Raw genomic sequence first — 26,120 nt, 5'->3', positions numbered from 1 at the left:
CCTAGCTGACCCTCTCAAACAGTTAATACATCTCCCTACCTACTCAGCTTAATACTAATGATGTAAGTTCTGTACTGTACTGTAAACAATTCTTAGAACTGAAATATAAAAATGACTGATGAGTTTTTCAAATTAATAGGAAAAAAATTACACAAAAATGCCATCAGGAGTTCCCCTATGGTAGTAAAATCACAGCTCATGACATCTTCATTCACTGATCTTGAGGAGTAATCCTCAAGAAAGGACCACTCAGAGTAAATTGCTTATTGATTTGTAAGAAATAGTGAGTAACTGTCACTGAAAAAGTCAGGTTCTGATCTTTTAAAATAAAATGATTATTAATGTCTTTTATGAAATTATTTTTCTTCAATCTTTAGTATCAAGAAGAAATTCAAGAACTTAATGAGGTTGCAAGACACCGACCACGTTCTACATTAGTTATGGGAATTCAGCAAGAAAACAGACAAATCAGAGAATTGCAGCAAGAAAATAAAGGTAAGTTTGTGAGAAAATGATTATTAATTATGGGTTTCTAGGGGATACCCAGAGAACAGTTTTAGTGCCTTCTCTCCCTCACCCCAGAAAGTTCAGCTCCTGCATGGGATGAGCCCAAGGGAACAAAGGAAATGGAGACTGGTTCTTTTGTTTGGAAGCACCTAGACTGGAATTTGTCCTTTTGCATACTCTCTAGACCACCCTCATCATGTCAATCAATGGAACTGAATGAACCTATAACCAGTTGGCTTAGATCAATGTGTAGTGACCCACCTCAGCCACACCAGGGTTGCTTTCTCTTTGCCCTCTCCTGCCGCTCTCTCTGACCTCTCTCTTGCTTGGTTCACTCTTTCTCTTAGAACTATGTAGGTATGTCTCCTGTGCCTAGCCTATTCCATTGATCCTCTGCTCTATTTCTTAGCCAGTACCAAATAGTTGTGATGACTGCTTCAGAACTTCAGATTTGGTACAATTAATCCACCTTCCTGTGCATTTTTTTTTCATTAGTTCCCTTGATATTCTTGACCTTTTGTTTTTCCAGGTGAATTTTGTTATTTTTTCTAGCTCTATAATATAATTTTTAGGTAGTCTGATTGATATGGCACTGAATAGGTAAATTAATTTAGGTAGAATTGTCATTTTTATTATATTAGCTCGGCCTATCTATGAGCAATTAATATTTTTCCAATTATTTAGATCTGATTTGATTTGTGTGAAAAGTGTTTGGTAGTTGTGTTCATAGAATTCCTGGGTTTGTTTTGGCAGGTAGACTCCCAAGTATTTTATATTGTCTACCGTTACTTTAAATGGTATTTCCTCTTTCTATCTCTTGCTGCTGGACTTTGTTGGTCATGTACAGAAATGCTGATGATTTAAGTGAATTTATTTTATATCCTGCTACTTTGCTAAATTTGTTAATTGTTTCAAGTAATTTTTGAGTTGATTCTCTAGGATACTCTAAGTATACCATCATATCATTTGCAAAGAGTGATAGTTTTGTTTCCTCCTTGCCTATTCTAATTCCTTTAATTCCTTTTTCTTCTCTGATAACATTTCTAGTACAATATTTTTTGGGGGGGTGAGGCAATTGGGGTTAAGTGATTTGCCCAGGGTTACACAGCTAGTAAGTGTCAAGTGTCTGAGGCCGGATTTGAACTCAGGTCCTCCTGACTTCGGGGCTGGTGCTCTATCCACTGCGCCATCTAGCTGCCCCTCTAGTACAATATTAAATAATAGAGGTGATAATGGACATCCCTGTTTCACCCCTGATCTTATTGGGAAGGCCTCTAACTTCTTATCTCCATTACATATAATGTTTGCTGATTGTATTAGGCAGATACTGCTTATTATTTTAAGGAAAGCTCCACCTATTCCTAAGCTCTCTAGTGTTTTTATTAGGAATTGGGTGCTGTATTTTGTCAAAAAGCTTTCTCTGCATCTTTTTTTTTTTTTTTTTTTTTTTTTTTTGGTGAGGCAATTGGGGTTAAGTGACTTGCCTAGGGTCACACAGCTAGTAATTGTTAAGTGTCTGAGGCCGGATTTGAACTCAGGTCCTCCTGACTCCAGGGCCAGTGCTCTATCCACTGCACCACCTAACTGCTCCTTTCTCTGCATCTATTGAGATAATCATATGATTTTGGTTAGTTTTCTTATTGATGTGCTTGATTATGTTGATAGTTTTCCTGCATTCCTGGTATAAATCCCACCTGGTCATAGTATATTATCCTGTAATCTCCTAGCTATTATCTTATTTAAGATGTTTGCATCAATATTTCTTTCTCCATTTTGGCTCTGCCTGGTTTTGGTATCAACACCATATTTGTGTCATAAAAGGAATTTGGTAGAACTCCTTCTTCACCTGTTTTTCCAAATAATTTGAATAATATTGGAATTAATTGTTCTTTAAATGTTAGGTAGAATTCACTTGTAAACCCATCTGGCCCTGGAGATTTTTTCTTAGGGAGTTCATTAATGGCTTGTTTAATTTCTTTTTTCTGATACGGATTTATTTAAGGATTTTATTTCCTCTTCAGTTAACCTGGGCAGTTTGTATTTTTGTAAATATTTATCTATTTCATTTAGATTGTCAAATTGATTGGCATACAGTTGGGCAAAATAGTTCCTAATTATTGCTTTAATTTCCACTTCATTGGTGGTGAAATCACCCCTTTTGATTTTTTTTTTTTTTTTTTGGTGAGGCAGTTGGGGTTAAGTGACTTGCCCAGGGTCACACAGCTAGTAAGTGTTAAGTGTCTGAGGCTGGATTTGAACTCAGGTTCTCCTGAATCCAGGGCTGGTGCTCTATCCACTGCACCATCTAGCTGCCCCACCCCTTTCATTTTTGATACTGGTAATTTTGGTTTTCTTCTTTCTTCCATTTTATTGATTTTTTTCATAAAACCAACTCTTAATTTTATTGATTAATTCTAGAATTTTCTTGCTTTCAATTTTATTAATTTCTCCTTTAATTTTCGGGATGTCTAATTTAGTATTTTATTGGGGATTTTTAATTTGTTCTTTTTCTAGCTTTTTAAGTTGCATGCCCAATTCATTGATCTCCTCTTTCTCTTTTTTATTGATGTAAACATTTAGAGATATAAAATTTCCCTTAACCACTGCTTTGGCTGCATCCCATATATTTTGGTATGTTGTCTCATTATTGTCATTCTCTTGGATGAAGTTATTGATTGTTTCTATGATTTGTTGTTTGACCCACTCATTCTTTAGAATGAAATTATTTAGTTTCCAATTAATTTTCAGTCTACCTTTCCATGGCTCTTTATTACATGTAATTTTTATTGCATCATGATCTGAGAAGCATGCATTTACTATTTCTGCCTTTCTACATTTGACTATGAGGTTTTTGTGCCCTAATACATGGTCAGTTTTTGAATATGTGCCATGTACTGCTGAGAAAAAGGTATATTCTTTTCTATCCCCATTCAGTTTTCTCCAGACATCTATCATGTCTAACTTTTCTAACATTCTATTCACCTCTTTAGCTTCTTTGTTATTTATTTTGTGGCTAGATTTATCTAATTCTGAGAGGAGAAGATTCAGATCCCCCACTAGTATAGTTTTGCTATTTCCTCTTGTAACTCATTCAACTTTTCCTCTAAGAATTTGGATGCTATACCACTTGGCGCATACATGTTTAGTATTGATTGCTTCATTATCTATGATACATTTTAGCAAGATGTAGTTTCTTTATCTCTTTTAATTAGATCTATTTTTGCCTTTGCTTTGTCTGAAATAAGGATTGCTACCCCTGCTTTTTTGACTTCAGGTGAAGCATAATATTTTCTGCTCCAACCTTTTACCTTTACTCTGTGTGTATCTCTCTGTTTCGAATGTGTTTCTGGTAAACAGCATATTGTAAGGATTCTAGTTTTTGATCCACTCTGCTATTCACTTCCATTTTATGGCAGAGTTCATCTCATTCACATTCATGGTTATTATTACTGTCTGTTTCCCTCCATTCTATTTACCTCCTTTGTACTTTTCCCCCCTTCTTTCACCCTATTCCTCCTCACCAACATTTTGCTTCTTACCCCTGCCTCCCCCAATCAGCTCCCCTCCCTTTTCTTTACCCTTTTCTCCCTTGCTTCTGCCTTCCTATCAGTCCACTCTCCCCTCCCCCCCCCCCCGTTTCCCCTAACTCTTTTACTTCCCTAAAGAATAAGCTATATTTCTTTATCCAAATGAATGTATGTTATTCCCTCTTTGAATCAAATCTAGTGAGAGTAAGGTTGAAACAATGTTCACCCTTCCCTTTCCCTCTATTGTAATAGGTTTTTTGTACCTCTTCATATGATGCAATTAACCCCATTCCACCTCCCCTTTCCTCTTCTCCCCATAAACTCCTTTTTTTAACCCCTTAATTTTCTTTATATCATCACATCAAGGACAATTTATATTTATACCCTCTGTGTATAATCTTTCTGTCTGCCCAAATATACATACATATATATATATATATATATATACACAGTCCTCAAGAGTTATAAGTATTATTTTCCCATGTAGGGGTGTAAACAGTTTAATGTTATTGAATAACTTTTTTTCCCCGTTTACCTTTTTAAACTTCTCTCGAGTCTTGTATGTTAAGATCGAATTTTCTATTCAGTTCTGGTCCATCTTTTCCCCTGAAAGAGAATGATCAATTTTGCTGGGTAATAGATTCTTGGCTGCAATCCAAGCTCCTTTGCCTTTTGGAATATCATATTCCAAGCCTTGCAGTCCTTTAATGTTGAAGCTGCCAGGTCCTGTGCAATCCTGACTGTGGCTCTGTGATAATTAAATTGCTTCTTTCTGGCTGTTTGCAGTATTTTCCTCCTTCACCTGATAATTCTGGAATTTGGCTACAATATTCCTTGGAGTTTTCCTTTTGGGGTCTCTTTCAGGAGGTGATTGGTAGATTCTTTCAATGACAATTTTATCCTCTGATTCTATAATATCAGGGCAGTTCTCCTTGATAATTTTCTGGAATATGGTGTCTAGACTCTTTTTATGGTCATGGCTTTCAGGCAATCTAATAATTCTCAAATTGTCTCTCCTGAATCTATTTTCCCAGGTCACTTGTCTTTCCAATGAGGTATTTCACATTTTCTTCTATTTTTTCATTCTTTTGATTCTGTTTGACTGATTCCTAGTGTCTCAGGAATTGCTGTCCAATTCAAATTTTTAAGGCATTCTTTTCTTCAGTCAGATTATGCACCACCTTTTCCATTTGGCCAAATGAATTTTTTATTTTTTACATATAAAGTCTTTTATTTTTTCCGTTACATGTAAAGATAGTTCTCAACTTTTATTTATACAAGCTTTACAATTTCAGGTTTTTCTCCCTCCCTCCCCTCCCTTCCTTCCCCCTCCCCTAGACAGCAGGTAATCTGATATAGGTTATAACTATATATCTATATATCTATATACATATACATATACATATATATACACACACATATATGTACACATAATAACATTAATCCTATTTCTGCATTAAATCCTGTTACAAGAGAAAAAATCAGAGCAGTGATGCAAAACCTCAAAATAGAAAAAAAAAACCAACAGCACCCAAAACAAAAGAAATAGTATGATTCAATCAGCATCCATACTCCACAGTTCTTTTTTCTTTTTTCTTGGATTTGGAGATCCTCTTCTATCATGAGTTCCCTTGAACTCTTCTGTACCATTGCATTGGTGAGAAGAATATAGTCCATCACAGTAGATCAACACTCAATGTTGATGATACTGTGTACATTGTTCTTCTGGTTCTACTCATCTCACTCATCATCAGCTCACATAAGACCCTCCAGGTTTCTCTGAACTCCTCTTGCTCATCATTTCTTACAGCACAATAGTATTCCATTGTATTCATATACCACAACTTGTCCAGCCATTCCCCAATTGATGGGCACCCCCTCAACTTCCAATTCCTTGCTACCCCGTAAAGAGCAGCTATAAATATTTTTGTACATGTGGGTCCCTTTCCCCCTTCCATGATTTCTTTAGGAAAAAGACCTAAAAGTGGAATTGCTGGGTCAAAGGGTATGCACAGCTTTATTGCCCTTTGGGCATAATTCCAAATTGCTCTCCAGAATGGTTGGATCAGTTCACAGCTCCACCAACAATGCATTAGTGTTCCAATTTTCCCACAGCCTCTCCAACATTTATTATCTTCCTTTTTTGTCATTTTAGCCAATCTGATAGGTGTCAGGTGGTACCTCAGAGTTGTTTTAATTTGCATCTCTCTAATCATTATCAGTTGATTTTTAAAATCCTTTTTTGAGAGCTTTGAAGAAGGTTTTTTGGTCTTGAGACCAATTCATCTTTCCTCTTGAGGAAAGGAACATTTAGGCAATTTGATAGTATTGTCCTCATCTGAGTTTGTGTTTAGCTCTTCCCTATCAACACAGAAGCTCTCGGTGGTAAGAGCTCTTTTTTGTTTTACTCATTACGGCCTTTTTTTTTTTTTTTTTAAGTTGAGGTCTGCTCCTGGGGCACCAGGGTCACTGTTTCAAGTTCCTTTTGCTAGGGGATAGGGGCTATGTCACTGGCTTTCTACTCTGAGGCCTCTATGACTTGTGGATTTCTCACTGCCCTGGCCTTGCTCCCTGCACTTGCTCCCGGTGCATGCTGGGATCGCCTGGCATGGTTGTTCCTGTCTTGTAGATGGCCTTCTAGCTGGCAGCCTGCCCTCTCAGCTGGTGCTGGTGGATCTCACCACTGGCCTGCTGTGCCACCAGCTTGCTGAGACAGGATCAAAGGACCTCCATTGCTCAGCTGTGGCCTAGAGCTTCCTGCTGACTTGCCTGTGCATGCGCTGCACTCCCCTTTTGCCCGAGTGAGACCAACTTTTCCTGAAGTCTTCTAAATTATCTCAGTTTGGAAGATTGTGTCTCTCTGTCTTTTTGTAGGTTCTGTAGTTTCAGAATCCGTTTAGAGGCTTGATTTAATATTCTTTTTGCGGAAACCGAAGGAGAACTCAGGCAACTTGCTGGCTTCTCTCCACTATCTTGGCTCTACCCCTTCATCATTTCTTATAGCACAAAAGTATTCCATCATATTCATATACCGTAACTTTTTCAGCCATTCTTATTCACGTTGCAGTCCGTTGCAGTTTGGCTTTTGACTCCATCACTCAGCTGAAACTGTTCTCTCCGAAGTTACCCTTGTTAACTTGTTAACCTTGTTAAAATTAATCTTATACTTCCCAGATCTGATAGCCTTTTCTCAGTCCTCATCCTTCTTGACCTCTCGCTATCATATTTGACACTGTTCACCACCTTCTTTCCCTAAATAGCCTTTCCTCTCTGGGTTTTCATGTAACTAGTTGCTTTTGTTTCTCTTCCTACCCATCTGGCAACTAACTTCTCAGTATGCTTTGCTGGCTTATCCATATTTCACCCTGTAACTAAATGTGTACCACAAGATATATCCTGGTCCACCTTCTCTTCTCTCTCTACACTGTCTTGTTCCCATCGGTTCTTCATCAGTTCCCATGGGTTCAGTTAGCCTCTCGGTGTAGATAACTCCCAGATCTACCTAGCCAGCCCTGATCTCTTCTCCTGAGCGCCAGTCCCACATCACCTGGACATTTGGAACTGAATATACTCTAGGCATTTCAAACTCAGCATATCCAAAACAGAACTCATTATCTTTCTCCCAAAACCCATCTCCTTCCCAATTTCTCTATTTCTATTAAGGGAATTACTGTTCTTCCAGGCACTCAGGTTCACAACCTCAGAGTCATCCTTTACTCTGCATTCTCCTTCAGCACACATATCCATTCATAGATTTACCTTCACAACACCACTTGCGTCCACTCACATAGCCATTACACTAGTTTATGCCTTCATCGGCTCTTCCCTAGACCATTAAAAAAGACTCCTGACTGGTCTCCCTGCCTCAAGTCTTTCCCACTCTCCAGGCTGTTCCAAGTTCATGCCAAAGGGATATTGCTGAAGTACATATCTGAGCATGTCACTCTTATAGTCAGCAGTGGATTGGAGGGGGATTAAAAGGATGGTGACAGATGCAAAAGAAATTGCAGGGTAGAAGAATTAAAGATGACTCTGGCTATTAGGTAGAGAAGTTAGAAGAGGGGTCATGTTTGGGGAAAAAAAAGATGATGTTTGATTTTAGACATGTTAAGTGTGTTAAGTGCTAGCATCCAGTTGAAAATATAGAACTGGAACTCTGGGGAGATTTGGGAGCTATTGCATAGAAATTGTATTTGAAGCCATGAGATCACTGAGGAATGGTATATAGAGAACCTAGTACAGAGGCCTGGATAGAATCCTAGGGAACACCTACACTTGACGGGTGAAAAAAGAATATTAAACTAGCAAAGCATCCGTCAGAAAGGCAGAAGGAAAATGATAAAAGTTCAGTGTCATAGAAACCTGGGGAAAATGTAGCAAGTACCTTTGAGAGGTCAAGAAGAATAAAAAGCAGCATAAGGACTAGATTTGGGAGTCAGAGGACCTACTGTTTACTCCCAATGGGACCAAGTGACTTAACTCCTTAGTTTCTTCATCTGAAAAATAAGGGTTTCTGACTACAAGACTTTCAAGGTACCTCCCAGTCCTAAATCTCGTGAAACCGAAGAGCACATTGATGGAAACCTGTTCTATATAGCAGTGTGAAAGTAGTCACAACCTTCTTTGTGGTAACAAAGAACTGGAATCAAAGTGCTTACTATTGTCACCCACTGTCATAAGCACTGAGGATACAAATAGAACACACACTTTTAATTAGAGTAAGCAATATATAAAAGAAGTGGCAGATTGAGAGGCCTGGCAGTACTAAGAGTCAGCAACAGACACAATGAAAAACCTGTAGTATAGTGGATGTGGTGCCAGAGGACTTGATCTTGAAGCCTAGCTCTGCTACCTTTGTGACCTTAGATAAGTCATTTCATCTCTCTCTGCCTCAGTTTGCTCATCTGTAAAATATAGAGTCTGGACTAGATGATTTCTAAGGTCCCTTCGGGTTTTAAATCTGTTCAGATCCTTTTATGATGATCCTATTGTGGGAATCTCATCAATTCAGTTCATATGCCAGCAGTGACAATAATAATACAGGGCCATGTGGGAAGTCTTTGTGACTCCCAAATGTTCATGTTTCATGACAGAACACTAAAAGACGTTCAGAGCATTTAAAATTTGCCTTTCCTTTCTGGGGGGAAATGGGGAAGGTAGGGGTGGGGTTGAGGTGGGAGAGAGAAGAGTGGACTGTGACTGTTCTATCACAAATTATGTGTAAACACACTTTCCCTAGGAAGGCTAAATTGCCCTTCAGCCTTCTTGCTGTCAGTGACATGATTTACCTTTTTTTTTTTTTTTTAAAAAGAGTCAGCAACAGACCAGATAACAGTGCTAGGGGTTGGCAGAGCGTGGCAAGGTGTGTCTGTGGAATAGTCAGCCACCACTGGATTTTTGTTTGTTTTGTTTTGTTTTGTTTGTTTTTGGCGGGGCAGTGAGGGTTAAGTGACTTGCCCAGGGTCACATAGCTAGTAAGTGTCAGTGTCTGAGGCTGGATCTGAACTCAGGTCCTCCTGAATCCAGGGCCAGTGCTTTATCCACTGCGCCACCTAGCTGCCCCCACACCACTGGTTCTTCCAAGCTGTGTGAGCAGGCAGGAGCCCACTGGAGTCTGGGCATCCCAGGTCAGGAAAAGCAGTGTGTGTGAATGTGGTAGGAGGGAAAGAAAGGGAAATGGCTGGGGCAGGGGGGGTAGACTTCAGTATCACATTATCCTGGACGGCTTTGGGATGCCTGGGTGCTCAGAGAAGTGGCAAGGAGCAAAGACAAGAGGAAGAGGACCTAATAGAATATAGGACTACTACAAGGTAAATGGCAAGATTGCCCAAAAAGGGTGTTGAAGCCTAAGTAATTGAAAAAACAATGAAGTTCCTGGAGAACAGATAAACATTCTTTTCCCTTAAAGACATAGAGGCAAGGGCAGCTAGGTGGTGCAGTGGATAGAGCACCAGCCCTGGATTCAGGAGGACCTGAGTTCAGATCCAGCCTCAGACACTTAACACTTAATATCTGTGTGACCCTGGGCAAGTCACTTAACCCCAATTGCCTCACCCAAAAAAAAAAAAATAGAGGCAGAGGACTTACAGGACACAATATTGCCCACAGATTCAGTTACTACATTGGATGCTTTTGCTTGTCCAAGTTAGCAGAGGCAGCAAAGAAGTAACCTTTCTGCCCAATTCCCCTTTCCTTTTTCTTTCTGTTTGTACTTCACCTTTACCACAGCCTGTTTGTGTTCAGCATCATTGGTAGACCTTTATCCCACTCTCCCAAAAAACAGTACAGATCATGTGGACTCTTTGTTTTGGGTTTTATACAGCAACTGCTTACAACCCATCCATCAGGCCCAGTAACATTTATCATCCTACTTGGACTGAGAATATGTGCTCCTGTTCAGAGTTTTGCAGCTACTAATGTCATTCATTCATTCAATAAGCATTTTATTAATTGTCTGCTATATGCAGGGTACTGTGCTATGTCCTGAGGGAGGTACAAAGATAGGATTCCTGCCTTCAGTGAAGCATACATTCTAGTAGGAAGGGAATATTGCACATGAACAAAGTACCGCAATACATGATAAGTACAGGAAAGAGAAAGAGAATGTGTTCTGTGTGGTCCAAGGAAGGAAAAAGGCCATTACCAGCTTGGAGGAGGAATATAAATGGTATTTGAGCAATACTTTAAAAGATAAGGAGGATTGTACCTGAGAACTCTGGGGTTAGGCCTAATTCCTTACCTAAATAATGCTTTTAATGGATTGCTTCTATATCTTAGTATTTTGAAACACTTCTCTTCCTTCTAGACTCAGTTTAGTTGCTATTCCCTCTACAAATCCTCTCCTGGTTTCTCCCAGAGGTATTTTCTCTGTCCTCAATATTTCAGTCCGTTCTTTAACCTTTTTCCCCCCACTGTTCACATTTTAACTTGTACAAAGTTATTTGCATATACTTAATATCTGTTTTAATTGAAATAAATCCCATTTACAGGATCCTGTGTAGGTAATATCCAAACTCAACTTGAAGACTTTCAGTGTGAGAAATACACCGAGTCAGCCCATGCAATTTTTTTTAATGTCTCTGGTTCTTAAGTTCCTTCCTTTATATTGAACCAGATCTTCTTCCTTCAGCATCTACCCTTTGGCACTAGTTCTAGCCCATTTATGCCAAGAAATAAAATGAAGATACTTCTAATATATGATAAACCTTTAAATATTTAAAGATAGGCTGTCTTTATCTAAGGCTTCTTAAGTTATAGCAATGTGAAGATTGCAGATAGTCCAGTTGGGTAGGAAATGAAGGATTAGACTGTAGGTGGTTTCACAAGCCCCAAAACTTGAATTTCAAGCCAAGAAAATTATACATTAGAAGGAAGTAAAAGGATCAGTCTATCAGTTGGCCCTGATATCATTCTCCCACATATATGTATATATATCCTTAATGAGAATGTGGACCCCATAGGGGATCATGCATGTGTTAAACAGAAGGGAAGTATTTGTGACCAGGGCACATGCCTCTGATATTGTAGTACCACTGGTGTCTTCTGGTGATATTGTTATGCTGCTCTCTGCTTACATTTGCACTTCTCCTACCCATCTTTAAGGTCCCTTAATACCATCTGTTAAAGATACTGTGCTTAAGTAAACTTCTTCCCTGCAAGGAGAGGATGCAGCTCTGTCAGCTAGCTCCAGCATCTTTTTTCTAGAGTAAAATAATCAATTGATGAGTAATCTCTTTTTTTGTTTGTATTTTCATCAAGTTTTAACAAAAGATGTCTTGCTTTTTTTTGTACCAAAAGAATTACTTTGCCTTTTTATTCTAAAATTGAAATAAAGTGAATTTTAATTTTGTATAGAATTACGCACATCTCTTGAAGAACACCAATCTGCTTTAGAACTCATAATGAGCAAATATCGAGAGCAGATGTTCAGGTTGCTGATGGCCAGCAAAAAGGATGACCCAGGTATTATAATGAAGTTAAAGGAGCAACATTCCAAGGTATATTTTTCCTTTTTGTCTTAACTTTTAAAAATGAAAAGGGGATGTATGGATTAACTTGGTTTACTTTGTTTTGTTCAGATAAAAAAAAACACTCACGAATGACAGAAGCCTCATTGTCTTTTCAACTGTAATTTCTTCCGTTTCTGTTCTTTATTTGCAAAGTGTATCTCTCATGTTTGATGTCCTACCTTAAATTCTGATGTTTACTTTTATCTTTTGTCTGATTTATTAAAACAGTTTAGTTAGAGAAATAGAGGTGTCTTTATTCAAAATTCTGTTTTTCTAAGATAAGTATTTAAAGAATATTTTGATATTCTTCCTTTATCTATTTCAAAATGACTTCCAGAAAATGAAAATACTGGAAACTCTAGGGGAAAAAAGAAAACAGCAAACAACAGAATGATAACTTATTCAGGTGTATTTTAAACTCTTGAAACAATTTATTACTTATCTTTAAGTACTGAGACAACTTATTACTTATTCTGGAAGAACTTAATTTACCTGTTCTCAGAATTTAGCAATTGAAAATTCAGGACAAGAATAAAAGGGTTTTTGGGCCAAAATTCCTTTAACAATATCTTTCCTCTAGATCACCAAGAAAAAAATGAGATTGTCAATTTACCTCACTTTCTGTGAGATGAAAAAGCAGGCAAGGCAGAAATTAGTGTGTGCTTTTAGCCATTCACCTCTTTAGTCATCCATGGTTTTGTTGTGTAAGAAAAAGCTGGGAAAGTAGACTGGCTAATACTAACCTACATTCTTAGGAGATGGTCATGAAGGATAATCATAATTAATATTTCTCTCTCAGCTGAACAAATGAACAGCAATATAAGCAAAGAGGAAGATCTAGAACTCAACAAACTATTAAAAATTTAGAAAAAAAAGGCTTACAGTGCCTTCTGAATGGGACTGCTAAAGAATATTCATATTTCTCAATACTACACAGCACAAATTTCAAATAGATGTAAAAGTACAGTAATATTAAATGTCCATTGTGTACCATAACAAAATAAAAATAGTAATCAATTCATAGAGCACAAGCAAAAGATACAACCTATAGAGATTTAATAATGAAATCCAAAACAATGAGTGGTTCAAAGAACAAATCATAAAAGCCAGTAACTATATGAAAGACAATAATAATAACAAGATAACTTAGCAAGATTTCTAAGATGAAGCTATTCCTAAATTGTATCCCTAAAAACATACATTAAGAAAATTTTAAAAGAGATGACTAATAAACTAAATATACAGTTTTAAAGGTTAGAAAACCAACAAATAAGCAAACTTAAAATAAGTACATAAAAGAAAATCTTGAAAATTAGAGAAACATTGAATTGGAAAACAAAAGGCTATACAACTGATAAAAACCAATTTAAAAAGTTATTCAGTTAAAATGTGGCTCTTGGGGGGAAATTAACAAAATACATAAACCTCTAACTTGATTAAAAAGAATGGTAAATCAAATGAACAAAAGTGAACAATTAAAATCACAACTCAAAAGAAATAAAAGCAATTACCAAAACTTACTACATGTAGTTAGATGTCAACAAAACTTAGAATTCTGTGTAATAGAGGATTATTACAAAATTATAAAATAACCAATAATAGCACTAAGTGATTTTAAGTAAAGGAAATTGAACTAGAAGCTATTAAGGAACCCCTAGTCCAGATGGATGTACATACAGTTAATTGGATTAAAATGAATACTTATGCTATTCTTTTTGTTTGTTTTTATTTTATTTTTATTTTTTGCTGGGCAGTGAGGGTTAAGTGACTTGCCCAGGGTCACACAGCTAGTAAGTGTTAAGTGTCTGAGGCCGGATTTCAACTCAGGTCCTCCTGAATCCAGGGCCGGTGCTTTATCCACTGTGCCACCTAGCTGCCCCTGCGTAGTACATACTTAATAAGTGTTTATTGGCTGATTAACATAGGAAAGCGTAGGGGCAGCTAGGTGGCGCAGTGGATAGAGCACCGGCCCTGGAGTCAGGAGTACCTGAGTTCAAATCCCAGCCTCAGACACTTAACACTTACTAGCTGTGTGACCCTGGGCAAGTCACTTAACCCCAATTGCCTCACTAAAAAAAAAAAAAATAGGAAAGCATAAAGCAAAGAAGAGAGCTATAGACCAGCATCACTAATGGATGTTTATTTTAAAATGTAAATTAAATCATGGCCAAAGAATTATTGTAATTTATCTGACAGTTCATTCACTGTGATCAAATTAGAATTTTAATATTAAAGGCACCGATGGTTGAACATTATCATTTTTTTAAAATTCCAAACCACATAATTATTTATGCACAAACCTTTGAAAAAAACAGCACTCATTTATTCTGTTGGAAAAAAAGCTCTATAATGTATAGTCAGCAAAGGATCTAAAACCAAAACCTAGCATTCTTTATAAATCCAAAAGTAAAGCAAGGATGCCTCTTTTTCCCACTATTATTTGACATAGTTCTGAAAATGCTTGCAATAGCACTAAGACAAGAAAGACACTGTAGACATAAAGATAGACAAAAAGGAGACTAAACTGTTTTTGTCTTGTTGGCAGAGGGCAAGATCATTTACTAAGAAAATCCTAGGAAGTCAGCATAGAATCTGATTGAAACAAAAGCATCAGTAAAGGTACAGGCTACAAAATAAACCAATAAAAATCGATAGCATGTTGAAAACTATTTCTACGTGTAACTATAAAATAATAAAATACTTTTATGAGAAAAAAAATCGATAGCAATCTATTTAGCAAAAACAAAAGCCAGGAGGAAATAATAGAAACGGATATCCCATTCACAATAACTACAAAATGCATAAAATATCCTGGTAGTCAATCTACCAAAGTACATTCAATACCTATATTGTTGCAATTACAAAACAGAAGTTCTAGAAATAAAGAACCAGCTTAAGTAAATGCAGGATTATTCAGTGTTCTCGGTTGCTCATTCCACTATAACCAAAATGGTAGTAATACTAAAGTAAAATCATAGATTTAGTACAAAAAATCTAAAAAATATTTTTAAATTAAAAAAATTTTTTTAAATCTATGAAGTTTTATCTTTAACCAGTAAATCACCAAAGCTAACAGATGAGAGTAGTCAATGTTATAGAGGTAATGGAAAGACTGAAACACTGATGTATTGCTGGTAGAGCTGTAAATTAATCCAGCCATTCTAGAAAGCACTATGAAATTGCAAAAAAAATTAAAAATTAAATGTCCATTTCCTTTGAATCAGAGATTCCACTGCTAGGTATATGTTGCAGGAAGGCTAGTGGCAAAAAGAAAGGCCCTATATTCACCAAAATATTTATAGCAACACTTTTGTGTTAGCAATGACCAGGAAACAGCCTATCAGTTAGAGAATGACTGAACAAATTGTGATGCATGATTATAATGGTATATTACTGTGCTGTAAGAAACAAAAAACATGATTAATACAGAAAAACATGGAAACATACACACACACTAAAGTAAAATAAGAAGACTCAGGAAAACTATACACAGGGACAATAATACATAAGTTGGAAACTAAATGCTGTGAAGGGATCATTCTTAGAGGTAGGGGTGCAGTAGGAAATATACATAACAAAAACAAAAGATAGCAATTAAAATATTTTTAAAAAAGAAATCCCTTCTTATATGCAACTTACTGCAAATTGGTTTTTCTTGTTTTTCCACAGGACAGAGCCATAGTTATTTAATTAAAATATTAATGATGAAATTGATCCTAACTGGGTTGCTATCTAGACTATGCAGCAGTTTGTAATGGTTATTGAAAAGTCTTGGGGCAGCTAGGTGGTGCAGTGGATAGAGCACTGGCCCTGAATTCAGGATGACCTGAGTTAAAATCTGACCTCAGACACTTGACACTTGCTAGTTTTGTGACCCTGGGCAAGTCACTTAACCCCAATTGCTTCACCCAAAAAAAAAAAATGGCTTTTTAACTATCTGAATTACTAAACTATAGCATTAAGGGCATTAATATAAAGTATTTCTTTGTTATTTGAAAATAACTTTGCACTTAGGGTAAGAATTGCTCATTACCAAATGGTTGGTCATAAGGTAGGGGGTGTTTTTAGACATAAAAGCTCATGGAAAAATCTGTGAGAGTTCTCTGTGTCACTGGAGAGAGTACTCAGAATGATGAAGTTATACTTTCTTGGCATTATGAGGCTGAGTATTGGAAGAATACAAAAATCCATGAGGTGCTTAGTTTTAGTAGCTTTAAAATTCAATATATAAAGTTCTTTAGATAATTTGTAACACAGGAATAATTTATCAGAAGCCCTGCGTTAAGTCAGTAGAACAATAAATAGAATAAATTTACAAAATCGGGAATGGTACAATGCAAAATTTTATCTAAATGTAGTCCTTGGAAATTCAAGTGGCATTCTCACTGGATTTTTTATAAAAATCCAACTGTTGCAGAGTAAAGGTAATGCTAAAACCATATGATGTTAATATTAAAAAATGTTAATGGTGAGTTGATATGAAATTATCGATAAAAAAATGTAATTCCTATGAAGTCCCAAAACATCTTACATTTTAGAAATGACATCTTTTGACATATTTCTACTCCAGAACAATAAGATTTTACCTCTCTAGGAAAACAAATAAAACACGCAATCCTGCCAAAGACTCTATGCTGGAATCTGAAATGATGGACTTTCTAGTCTCATTCCAGTAGTGACTATAAAAGAAATAGGTTGAATTAAGATTGTACCAGTTATCTTGATCTTTTTTTGAACAATTAGACATTATTTTTCTAGTACTCTTTAACCCTTCTTTTACTATGCAGATCTACTTGTCCAAAGTCCTAATTAATTAAAAGTCCTTTCTTGTTGTTATTAATTCTAACTAATATATAGATTGGTGTTTTGTGATTTTTAAATTTTTACCCAAAAGGAACAATTTTTAAGATAGCATAAAGGCAGGGGCAGCTAGGTGGCGCAGTGGATAAAGCACCAGCCCTGGATTCAGGAAGACCTGAGTTCAAATCCAGCCTCAGACACTTGACACTTACTAGCTGTGTAACCCTGGGCAAGTCACTTAACCCTCATTGCCCTGCAAAAACAAAAACAAACAAAACCAAAAAAAGGTTATCATAAAAGGCAGCATTTTAGAACAAGCAATCCGTCACTTGGAGCTACACTCTGCTGTAAATATATATATATATATATATATATATATATATATATATATATATATATATATATATATATATATATGTGCCCACAATTATGTTTTTGAGCACATATTTTAATATAAGTGGGAAGTTGGGAAGGGCTGATTTTAGCCCAAATAATGACTAATTTTTAATCCTTTTTTAACTGATGTCTTTTTGGAACTCTTTTAAAAAAATTTTTTTTCAAGTAATAGCAATTGGCTAACACGCATGAACTAACTCATTCAATTTTTAAATTACGGATCATATCCGTATTAACATTATAATGACTCTGTACTACAGATTGACATGGTACACCGTCACAGCCCCGAAGGAATCTTCCTTGGTGCACCTCGACGAATCCTTGAAGCAACTCAGCATGGACTGGAGAGAAGGCACTTGGAAGCAAATCTAAATGTACACTAATAAAACAATTGACTTTGGGGGGTTGTTTGGAGGGGGGGTGCCAGTGTTTGATATTTTAACTCTTAACATTGGATTTTAAGATAATGAAATTGTGAAATGACTAAAAAGTAATTAATAAAATATGCTTGTGACTGCCAAACAAAAGCGTGAAAGTGCAGAGTATAGCCCTCCACTCGCATTCATTCTCATGATGTAATGTGTACCTTATATTACAGAATACATGACATATAAAGTTTTTTCTTTTAAGGTTATATAACATCAGATAGAATGAGCCTTCCATTTCTTTGTTTTTGTTGGCTGTTGCTGCATAAAGTTTTAGAGGGTTTTTTGTTGTTGTTTTTTTTTAGTGAGGCAATTGGGGTTAAGTGACTTGCCCAGAGTCACACAGCTAGTAAGTGTCAAGTGTCTGAGGCTGGATTTGAACTCAGGTACTTCTGACTCCAGGGCGGGTGCTCTATCCACTGCACCACCTAGCTGCCCCGAGTTTTTTGTTTTTTAAGAACTATTGATTAGAACCTTATTTTTGTACTTCTGGGACATCAAAGGAATTATTTTCTTGACAGTAATTTAAGTTGATTTATCAAATAGATTTTGTGAACCAAATAATGTTTGTTAAAGGATAATTAACGAGAAGTTGAAATCATTTCAGGATTGTTAGGCCAGTTCTACATTTCATAACTGTCACAATTAGATAAAGTATTTCTTCTGTTGCTTCAAGGTCAGGTGTGTCATGCATTTTAAATGAAGTGGAAGGCCTGTGTCTTAGAGATTATAAGGGATTGATGTAAGGAATTGAGTAATACATTGTGTTGAAGGGACTGCTATTCAAATTTTCCCTTATTTTTAAAATCAGTATTAAAAGCAGAGGGGTTGCCTTTCATGCCTATTAAAAAGTCTGTGGCATTTTCTTTAAAGATTTAAGTATTTATTTAGAGATCATAAGTGTGAACTGTCATCTTGAATTTCTTGAATTTCTAGCCTCTAAAGTCGCTCTTAACTCCTGTAATTTTAAGCTTGGTATAAAGAGTCTGATATATTTATGTGACAATTCAATGTTACTAAAGTGCTTGAATTATATTAGCATTCAGTTGTGTTTAGAAGTGGGGCAATTTGAGTGGGATTTGGGCATTTTGTATTCTACATAAATTTTTCTTGTAATAGAACTTTGCTGTGGCAAAATTTGGAATGTAGAGCATTATCTTTCATGCTTCCATTTGGAAGCTCAAGTATTCCTCTCATAGGGGCTCACCTTTAGATTTTGAATAAGTATTAGTTAGGTTTGATGAAACAACCCTAAGAGTTAATAATGACATAATGTTAATTTGGTTGCTGTTGGTGGTTTTCTGACTCTATTTACTTATAAATGTACTTCATTTTTATCATAGAAGTAATACTTCCAGTTGTCTTTGTAAAAATAGTGCATCCTTGGACAGGTTTGTCATGAAGGCATAATCGAAACCATCAATACGTTTTGTTGGTTTTTTTTTTTTTTACATATAGCTTTTCCTACCAAACTAATGGATAAACTTAGCCTACGTTTTCAGTTGGTCAGAAAAGTTAGATGGTTGGAATTCCATACTGTGGCTGTGCTAATTTTCTTTATGTATTCTATATATTTATTCAGTGCATCATTTCATTTGAGCATCACAGCTCTGGGAGATGGTAATAAAAATATTCTTATTTTATAGAAGAGAGAAAATTGAAACTCTGGTTATTAATAATAAATAGCAAAAAAATAAATAGCAGCTTACATGTCTATATGTGCATTATGTGTACATAAAGTATATATGGAGGTATTCATTTGAGCCTCCTAAAAACTCAACTATTTTCATCAATATCCTCATTTTATAAATAAGGATTTAAAGCAGAGAGGTTAAATGACTTGTCCTTTAACAGTTATACAGCTACTAAATTTGAGAACTAAGACATAAACTAGACCTTATTATTCCAAGGCCAGTATTCTTTCTACTATACCACATTGCCTTTTGTAGTAGACATAGCTTAAATTCCCAGATTATAGCTCATTTTAGAACATAAATTACAATTTTATTTTGGTTAACACTTTTAGTAAAATATTCCTTAATTACTGATCTGAGATTTTAGTATATCAGTTATTTACAAGGAAAATGAATTATCTCTGAAATGATTGATCTTTCATTTTAAAGATTTTTTAAACTAATTTGCTTAAATGTGATTGCAACAGCGCAGATTTACAAACTCTGAATAATAAAAATCTGCAGAGAAAATCATACTTGGAAAGTAAAGGTAAAAGTAGGAGGTAGAATCACCTATTTGTTTTTTAGTGACATTCCATATGGCATTAGAAAGAAAAAAAAACAGATTTATTCTTCTTTTATGGAAATAACAATGTAAAGAGCGTAAGCAGAATGAAAATGCGGTTTTTTAACCACTTTTTTAACTGAGTATGAGTTATGAGTTTTGATGTTTGTCTTCCATTAAAGTATATGCATTTTAAGTTGACATTCCTATAACTGGTTATGCTTGGCACCTTTTAGAATATAGATTTAATATGGCAGCACAAAGTTAGGAGGAAGCTCTGGAAACATTTTTGATAAACTGAAGAAATAATATTATGATCTGATATTCTTTCTCCCTGCGTCCCCTCTTATTTTTAAGGAATTACAAGTACATGTGGACCAGATTACTGAAATGGCAGCAGTAATGAGGAAAGCTATTGAAATTGATGAACAGCAGGGTTGCAAGGAGCAGGAACGAATTTTTCAACTCGAAGTAAGTTTTAAATTCCAGCTATAAATTGAAATAGCCAGTGCTAAAAATGTTTTTGTCAGAGAGAGCAGTCTAATATAGCACTACTTTGTTTGACTTTTGAAAAAATGGCAGTCATGTTTCAGCTAGTAAGAAAACCCAGCTGGTGTTTAAGGGTGCATTGTTCTTTTTGAATCTGAACAACTTAAGGGTGTGCTTCTGCCAGCTGTTTAGAAATGTGTTTTTGTACTCAGGTATGAAATATATGTTCTTCTTATTTAGATGATAGAGTTGGTATGCATTAAGTACCTTTAAACACAGATCCTCTTCACTGTATAAAAAGTTTATAAAGTTATATAGTCCTTCTGTTCCTGGTTAAGGCCAGTAATCATTTGACAGACCACTAGTAGTAATTAGTGATAATTGATTTTAAAACCACCCCTGTTTAATTTCACCAAATCACTGTACTCATATTCATTTATGTTAGTATTTTCATACATAATTTTTATAAATTCTTCATAAATAGGCATAGCATTCTTTCTAAATCTAATTACATTCTTTGGTGGGATATAAATGCTTTGGGCACTTGGTTTGTAGCTGTAGAAACTGGAGCCATTGTTCTCAATTCAGTGGAATAAGTGTCTCACAGGGGAAAAAATCATTTTGAAAATATTTAATGACAGTTTTTTGACAGATTTAATAACAGATGGCCAGGTACATTAAAGAGACAACTCTTTAATGAGTAGCTATGTTCTGTATGCTACTAAAGCATAAAATAAGACTAATGAAGATATGGTATATATCAGTGAAAGATTAAAATAAAACTCCCTTGAAAATAATCATGATTTGGGCAGCTAGGTGGCGAAGTGGACAAAGCACCAGTCCTGGATTCAGGAGGACCCCAGTTCAAATGCAGCCTCAGACACTTGACACTTACTAGCTGTGTGACCTTGGGCAAATCACTTAACACTCATTACCCTGCCCTTCCCCCCCCCCAAAAAAAAAGGAAAAGCATTAATTTTTTTTGTTGTTTTTGGGGTTTTTTGCGGGGCAATGGGGGTTAAGTGACTTGCCCAGGGTCACACAGCTAGTAAGTGTCAAGTGTCTGAGGCTGGATTTAAACTCAGGTACTCCTGAATCCAAGGCCAGCGCTTTATCCACTGCGCCACCTAGCCGCCCCAAGAAAATCATTATTAAAAGTTAACCAAAAATTTGCACTAGTAGCCAACATTCTTAAAATCACAAACTACGCAACAGCTCTTCTTTTCAAGCACTGGTGAGGGATCATGAAGGAGGCAAAAAGAATGGTTTCTTACTAGTATATTATAGCACAATGTAAAGAAAAAGAGATTGCTAATTCTAAAACAGGTTCTAGTCCCAGGATACTCTGCCAAATGTGTGACCTCCTTCAAATGCAGGTTTTTCTTTATACAATGAGGGTGGTTGAACTATATAATCTCTAAGTTCCTCTTTAGATCTAAAACTAACATGATTAAGGAATATGGCCACATGGAAAAGGAAGTAAACATTTTGGCAGGCAATACACATTCTTCTACTCTAGAAAAATATGTTCTCCTGATGTAGGCTGATAGCTACATTTATTCTTTAGTATACTCTTTTTTTTTTTTTTGTGAGGTAATTGGGGTTAAGTGACTTGCTCAGGGTCACATAGCTAGTAAGTGTCAAGTGTCTGAGGCCAGATTTGAATTCAGGTCCTCCTGACTCCAGGGCCGGTGCTCTTTCCACTGCACCACCTAGCTTACCCCATTTAGTATACTCTTTATGTGAGATAGTTTGGTATAATGGGTAGAGGGGCTGGCCTTGGAATCAGAAAAATTGGCTTTATTCACATAGACTCATGGCAGATGGAAGGGACCTTTGGAGACATCTAGTCCAGCCCTGTCATCTTGCATTTGAGGAAACTGAATCCTAAAAAATGTTTCTTGACATATTCTAGCTATGTGACCATTGGTAAACCACTTAATATCTCAGGGCTATAGACAGCTCTAAAACTGTTAAGTTATGGGCATGTTATTAACCTACATTGGTGGAGGAAGTTTACATACCAGTATACATATACTGATGAAATCACAATTTTAGACCAAAATTATATAGTATTTTTGCAGTTATGAAATGTTTTTGATTGGTTACTTCTGCATCATATCTCTTCCCCCCGCCCCCAAATTTACCCTTTTTAATAAGCACCTTGATGTATGTGTGGTTTTGTGTATATTCTTATAGCAAGAAAACAAAGGCTTGAGAGAAATCCTTCAAATAACTCGAGAATCATTCCTGAGCCTCAAGAAAGATGATGCATCAGAGAGTACGTCTTTGTCAGCATTGGTAACCAACAGTGATTTGAGCCTGAGGAAGAGCTGAAGAACCTGGAAAATCACTGAGCTTCTTTCTATTGCACAGCTCCTAATAAGGAACCAGGGTTTACTTAAAAAGTTAATGAATTGAGCACCAGAAAAATCACAATCTTAAATCAGCCCTTCATTTCATTCTTTTTATATTATGTATTGTACACTGGCAAATGACATTTTTAAAAGATATTAGCAGAAGATCAATATTTGGTTGTCATTGACTTTTCCTATTAAAAATTTTAATGGGAAGATGGAAACTTTAAGCCATTGTTATTTGGTAAAAAAAAATAAATAAAAAGTTCTCATGTATAGAAACTACTGATTGTACTAGGCCCCTGCCATGTTATTTTTCTTCTTTATAAATAAAGCTCTACATAGAATTTATGTAGTTATACCATTTTTTTTTAAATCCACATTTCTTATCTTGGACTCTATTTGATATGAAGGCTAGAAAATGTACTGGGCCTACCTTTACATTTCTTAAGAAATACCTTTCAAACATGTCAAGGCTATCAAATAATTTTTTTTCAGAGATTGAGAATCTTTTGGTTTTGTGCCATAGGCCATAAACTGGATATGTTTGTTCCTCAAGCCTAGATCCTAAGAGGTGCTTTTGTTTTAGCGAGCAACATACCATAACTGATAATGACATTTTGGGTAATAACTGTCTATAACTTACTGAAGGTGAAGAAATGTAGAAACTATCTTTTCAGTAATGAAAAAGAAAGCTATACTACTTTCTGAGAAAGAAAACCATATAGAAGACAAGTTTATTCAGTAGGTTGAACTACTACTTTAGGGGGGGAAAAGGTTAGGTTTGGTTTCCTTAATATTAATTTGGTCAGGTTTGTTTTCTGGTTGATTTTGGGAATATTAACCCATCCATTACCCAGCTGTCACAGTTGGAAAGCCTGATATAGCAAGCCAGGATTAGAGATTTGAAGTGGGCAAAAAGAAAACCGATGTATTTATTTTTAGCCTTGTTAATAGTAAATATCAACTTTTCAACTGGTTTATTTCAAAAAAGCAAACAAACCCTTTATTCCTTGTAAAGGCTTGTTTTATTTATTAGATGCCAACAGGAGCAAAGGAACTATAATTAATTGTACGTCTCTGAATCTGCCCTTGAGCGCATCTGTTCCTAGTAACTTTCCGATTTTTTTATGACCATCATACTGAAAGATATTTGGGAATAATTCATTTTCTTGGATTTTATAAAAACTGCAAATTGTTTACAAACACCATCTGCATTTTTTAAAATGGACAGCCAAGTATAGAAGTAATTAAAGTTTGGGCCATTATTTAAATGGACAACAAAGGAAAAACTAAGCTTTCTCAAATTAGCACAGATTGCAAATTCCATTTAGATCATCTGTTGAAGAAATACTACTCTTATAGCAGAATCTATTAGTGTGCAAAGACTCACATATTGCTAAGAGTAAAGGCAACAACTATTAACTTAAACTTACCTTCCCAAACGGGTGTTTCTTATTTGAAGTAAAACGTTATTCCAGAGGCCTTAGTGAAGATTTTCAATATAACAGGTATTTTTTTCCTTAAAAGTATTACTTTGATTAAGAAGCAGTACTTGACTTGGTGGCAGATTTGTCCAGATAATTTTGGTTTTATCCCAGTTAACTTAAGGAAATAAATAAGCTGCACTTCTAAGATTTAGTATGTGGCAATCTTGAGACAGCTATTATTAAAAAAAAAAATGCTTGAGTATTTTGTAAATAAAATTGTGATTTAATTTATCTCCTATTGACCCTCATATATTGTGTTTGAGATTTAATTTTAGGGTTTTGCAGAGTTTCATTTTGTGTAATAAGTTTTCATCACGTACGCATTATTTTTGTAATCCAGAAGCTTGAAATGTGTATTTGGAATGTGTACTGTATAATTTTATCAATAAAGATAATTGATAAAATTCGCATTATTTCTCCAGTAACTTAAAAAGTAACGCATCATTTTTCTTGTTCTTAAAACATGTATGTGTGCATAGTCCTATGCGTTCCTCACAACAGATTTGTAAAGTGGAAATGATCCTTTGAGATTATGTACCCATGACTATACCTTATAGTAATTAAAGTATTATAGTATATATAGTAACTCACACCCTGATCTACTGACTCCAAATCCGTTGCTGTCAGTCAACCAATAAGTATTCAAGCACCCATTGTGTGCCAATTAGTCTGCTAGGGATACAAATACAAACAATAACAAGTACATAGTGGATAGAAATAAATGCCAAGAAGGGGCCGCTAGGTGGTGCAATGGAAAAAGCACCAGCCCTGGATTCAGGAGGACCTGAGTTCAAGTTCAGCTTCAGACAATTGAAACTAGCTGTGTTGTTATGGCACGATTGACAGAAAATACTCAGCCAGGTACTCGAGGTAGAGTTTATTACACGCAGGCCCGAAGGGGGTTTCAAGCTTCTATCAGTGGGCTCCGAGTCTTGTAGCCCACCTGGTTATATACAAAAAGAGTAGGCGTGGTATAGTGGCAAGTTTATCAAATGAAGATGAGGTCAGTTATTCATCGAACAAAGGGTGCATAGTGGCGCCTAGTGGTTTAGTCATCATTACAGGAGTACATTAAGAATGAAGTCAGTAGTTAAGGGGGGGGGGCCTGTCGTTGCAGCTGGGGTACCTCAAGGCCAGAGCCTGTCTGAGACAAGGTTAGAAGGCAGAGATTACAGGTCTGCAACTGTAGGTGGAACACAGCAAGGCCAGGGTTTGAGACAGACAAGGTCAGAGGCTACCTGTGATTTCTACATCAGTGTGACTCTGGGCAAGTCACTTAACCCTAATTGCCTCACCAAAAAAAAAAAAAAATACTGCAGAGGGGCAGAGCTTGATGGCACAGTGGATAAAGCACTGGCCCTGGATTCAGAAGGACCTGAGTTCAAATCCAGCCTCAGACACTTGCCACTTACTAGCTGTGTGAACTTGGGCAAGTCACTTAACCCTCATTACCCCACCCAAAAAAAAAAAAATACAAGGTAGGTTAGGTGGGAGGGCACTAGCATCTGGGGAGATCAGGAAAGGCTTCCTGCAGCAAAGTGGTACCTGAGACAGATTCTATGAGGGAGGGCATTCCAGAATTTGGCCAGAGCAATGGCACAAGTTTTATTTTAGGAATAGAAGGCTAGTAGTTTGGATTGGATCTTATAGTGCAGCAGGGGAAGTAATGTCCAAAAAGGCTAGAAAGATCAGCTGGGGCAAAGTTTTATAGAACTTTTTAAAACTAAAGAGGAATTTCATTTCTAAAATGACTAGAGCACTAGAATCTAGACGGAGCTTAACCAGACCCTAGCTTAGAATATTTTCCAAGCAGAAATAAGGAGTTTTGGGAAGAGAGCCTGTCCTTTCCCCTAGATACCTTAAAAGTATCCAAAAAGCAGGT

The 26,120-nt window shown here is 36.1% G+C and overlaps 1 protein-coding gene across 3 annotated transcripts in view; it reads left to right on the top strand.

Annotated features, from left to right (window-relative positions):
• The window catches only part of FGFR1OP2 (FGFR1 oncogene partner 2), a 38,978-nt gene extending 15,834 nt beyond the window's left edge, over window positions 1-23,144 (top strand). For 2 of the 3 annotated variants that reach the window (XM_043965668.1, XM_043965669.1), the window contains exons 3-7: window positions 378-495; window positions 11,889-12,031; window positions 17,500-17,613; window positions 20,260-20,373; window positions 22,591-23,144. In XM_043965668.1, the coding sequence (XP_043821603.1) occupies window positions 378-495; window positions 11,889-12,031; window positions 17,500-17,613; window positions 20,260-20,373; window positions 22,591-22,728 (627 nt within the window). In that variant the 3' untranslated portion in view covers window positions 22,729-23,144. The remainder of the gene's footprint in view (window positions 1-377; window positions 496-11,888; window positions 12,032-17,499; window positions 17,614-20,259; window positions 20,374-22,590) is intronic. The other variant, XM_043965670.1, reaches the window with a different exon arrangement.
• The last annotated feature ends 2,976 nt before the right edge of the window (window positions 23,145-26,120 follow it).

This window comes from Dromiciops gliroides, chromosome 5 (assembly GCF_019393635.1).
Source record: "Dromiciops gliroides isolate mDroGli1 chromosome 5, mDroGli1.pri, whole genome shotgun sequence".
NCBI lineage: Eukaryota > Metazoa > Chordata > Mammalia > Microbiotheria > Microbiotheriidae > Dromiciops > Dromiciops gliroides.
The sequence above is the reverse complement of the archived record's forward strand: the minus strand, read 5'-3'. Positions and strand labels throughout refer to the sequence as shown.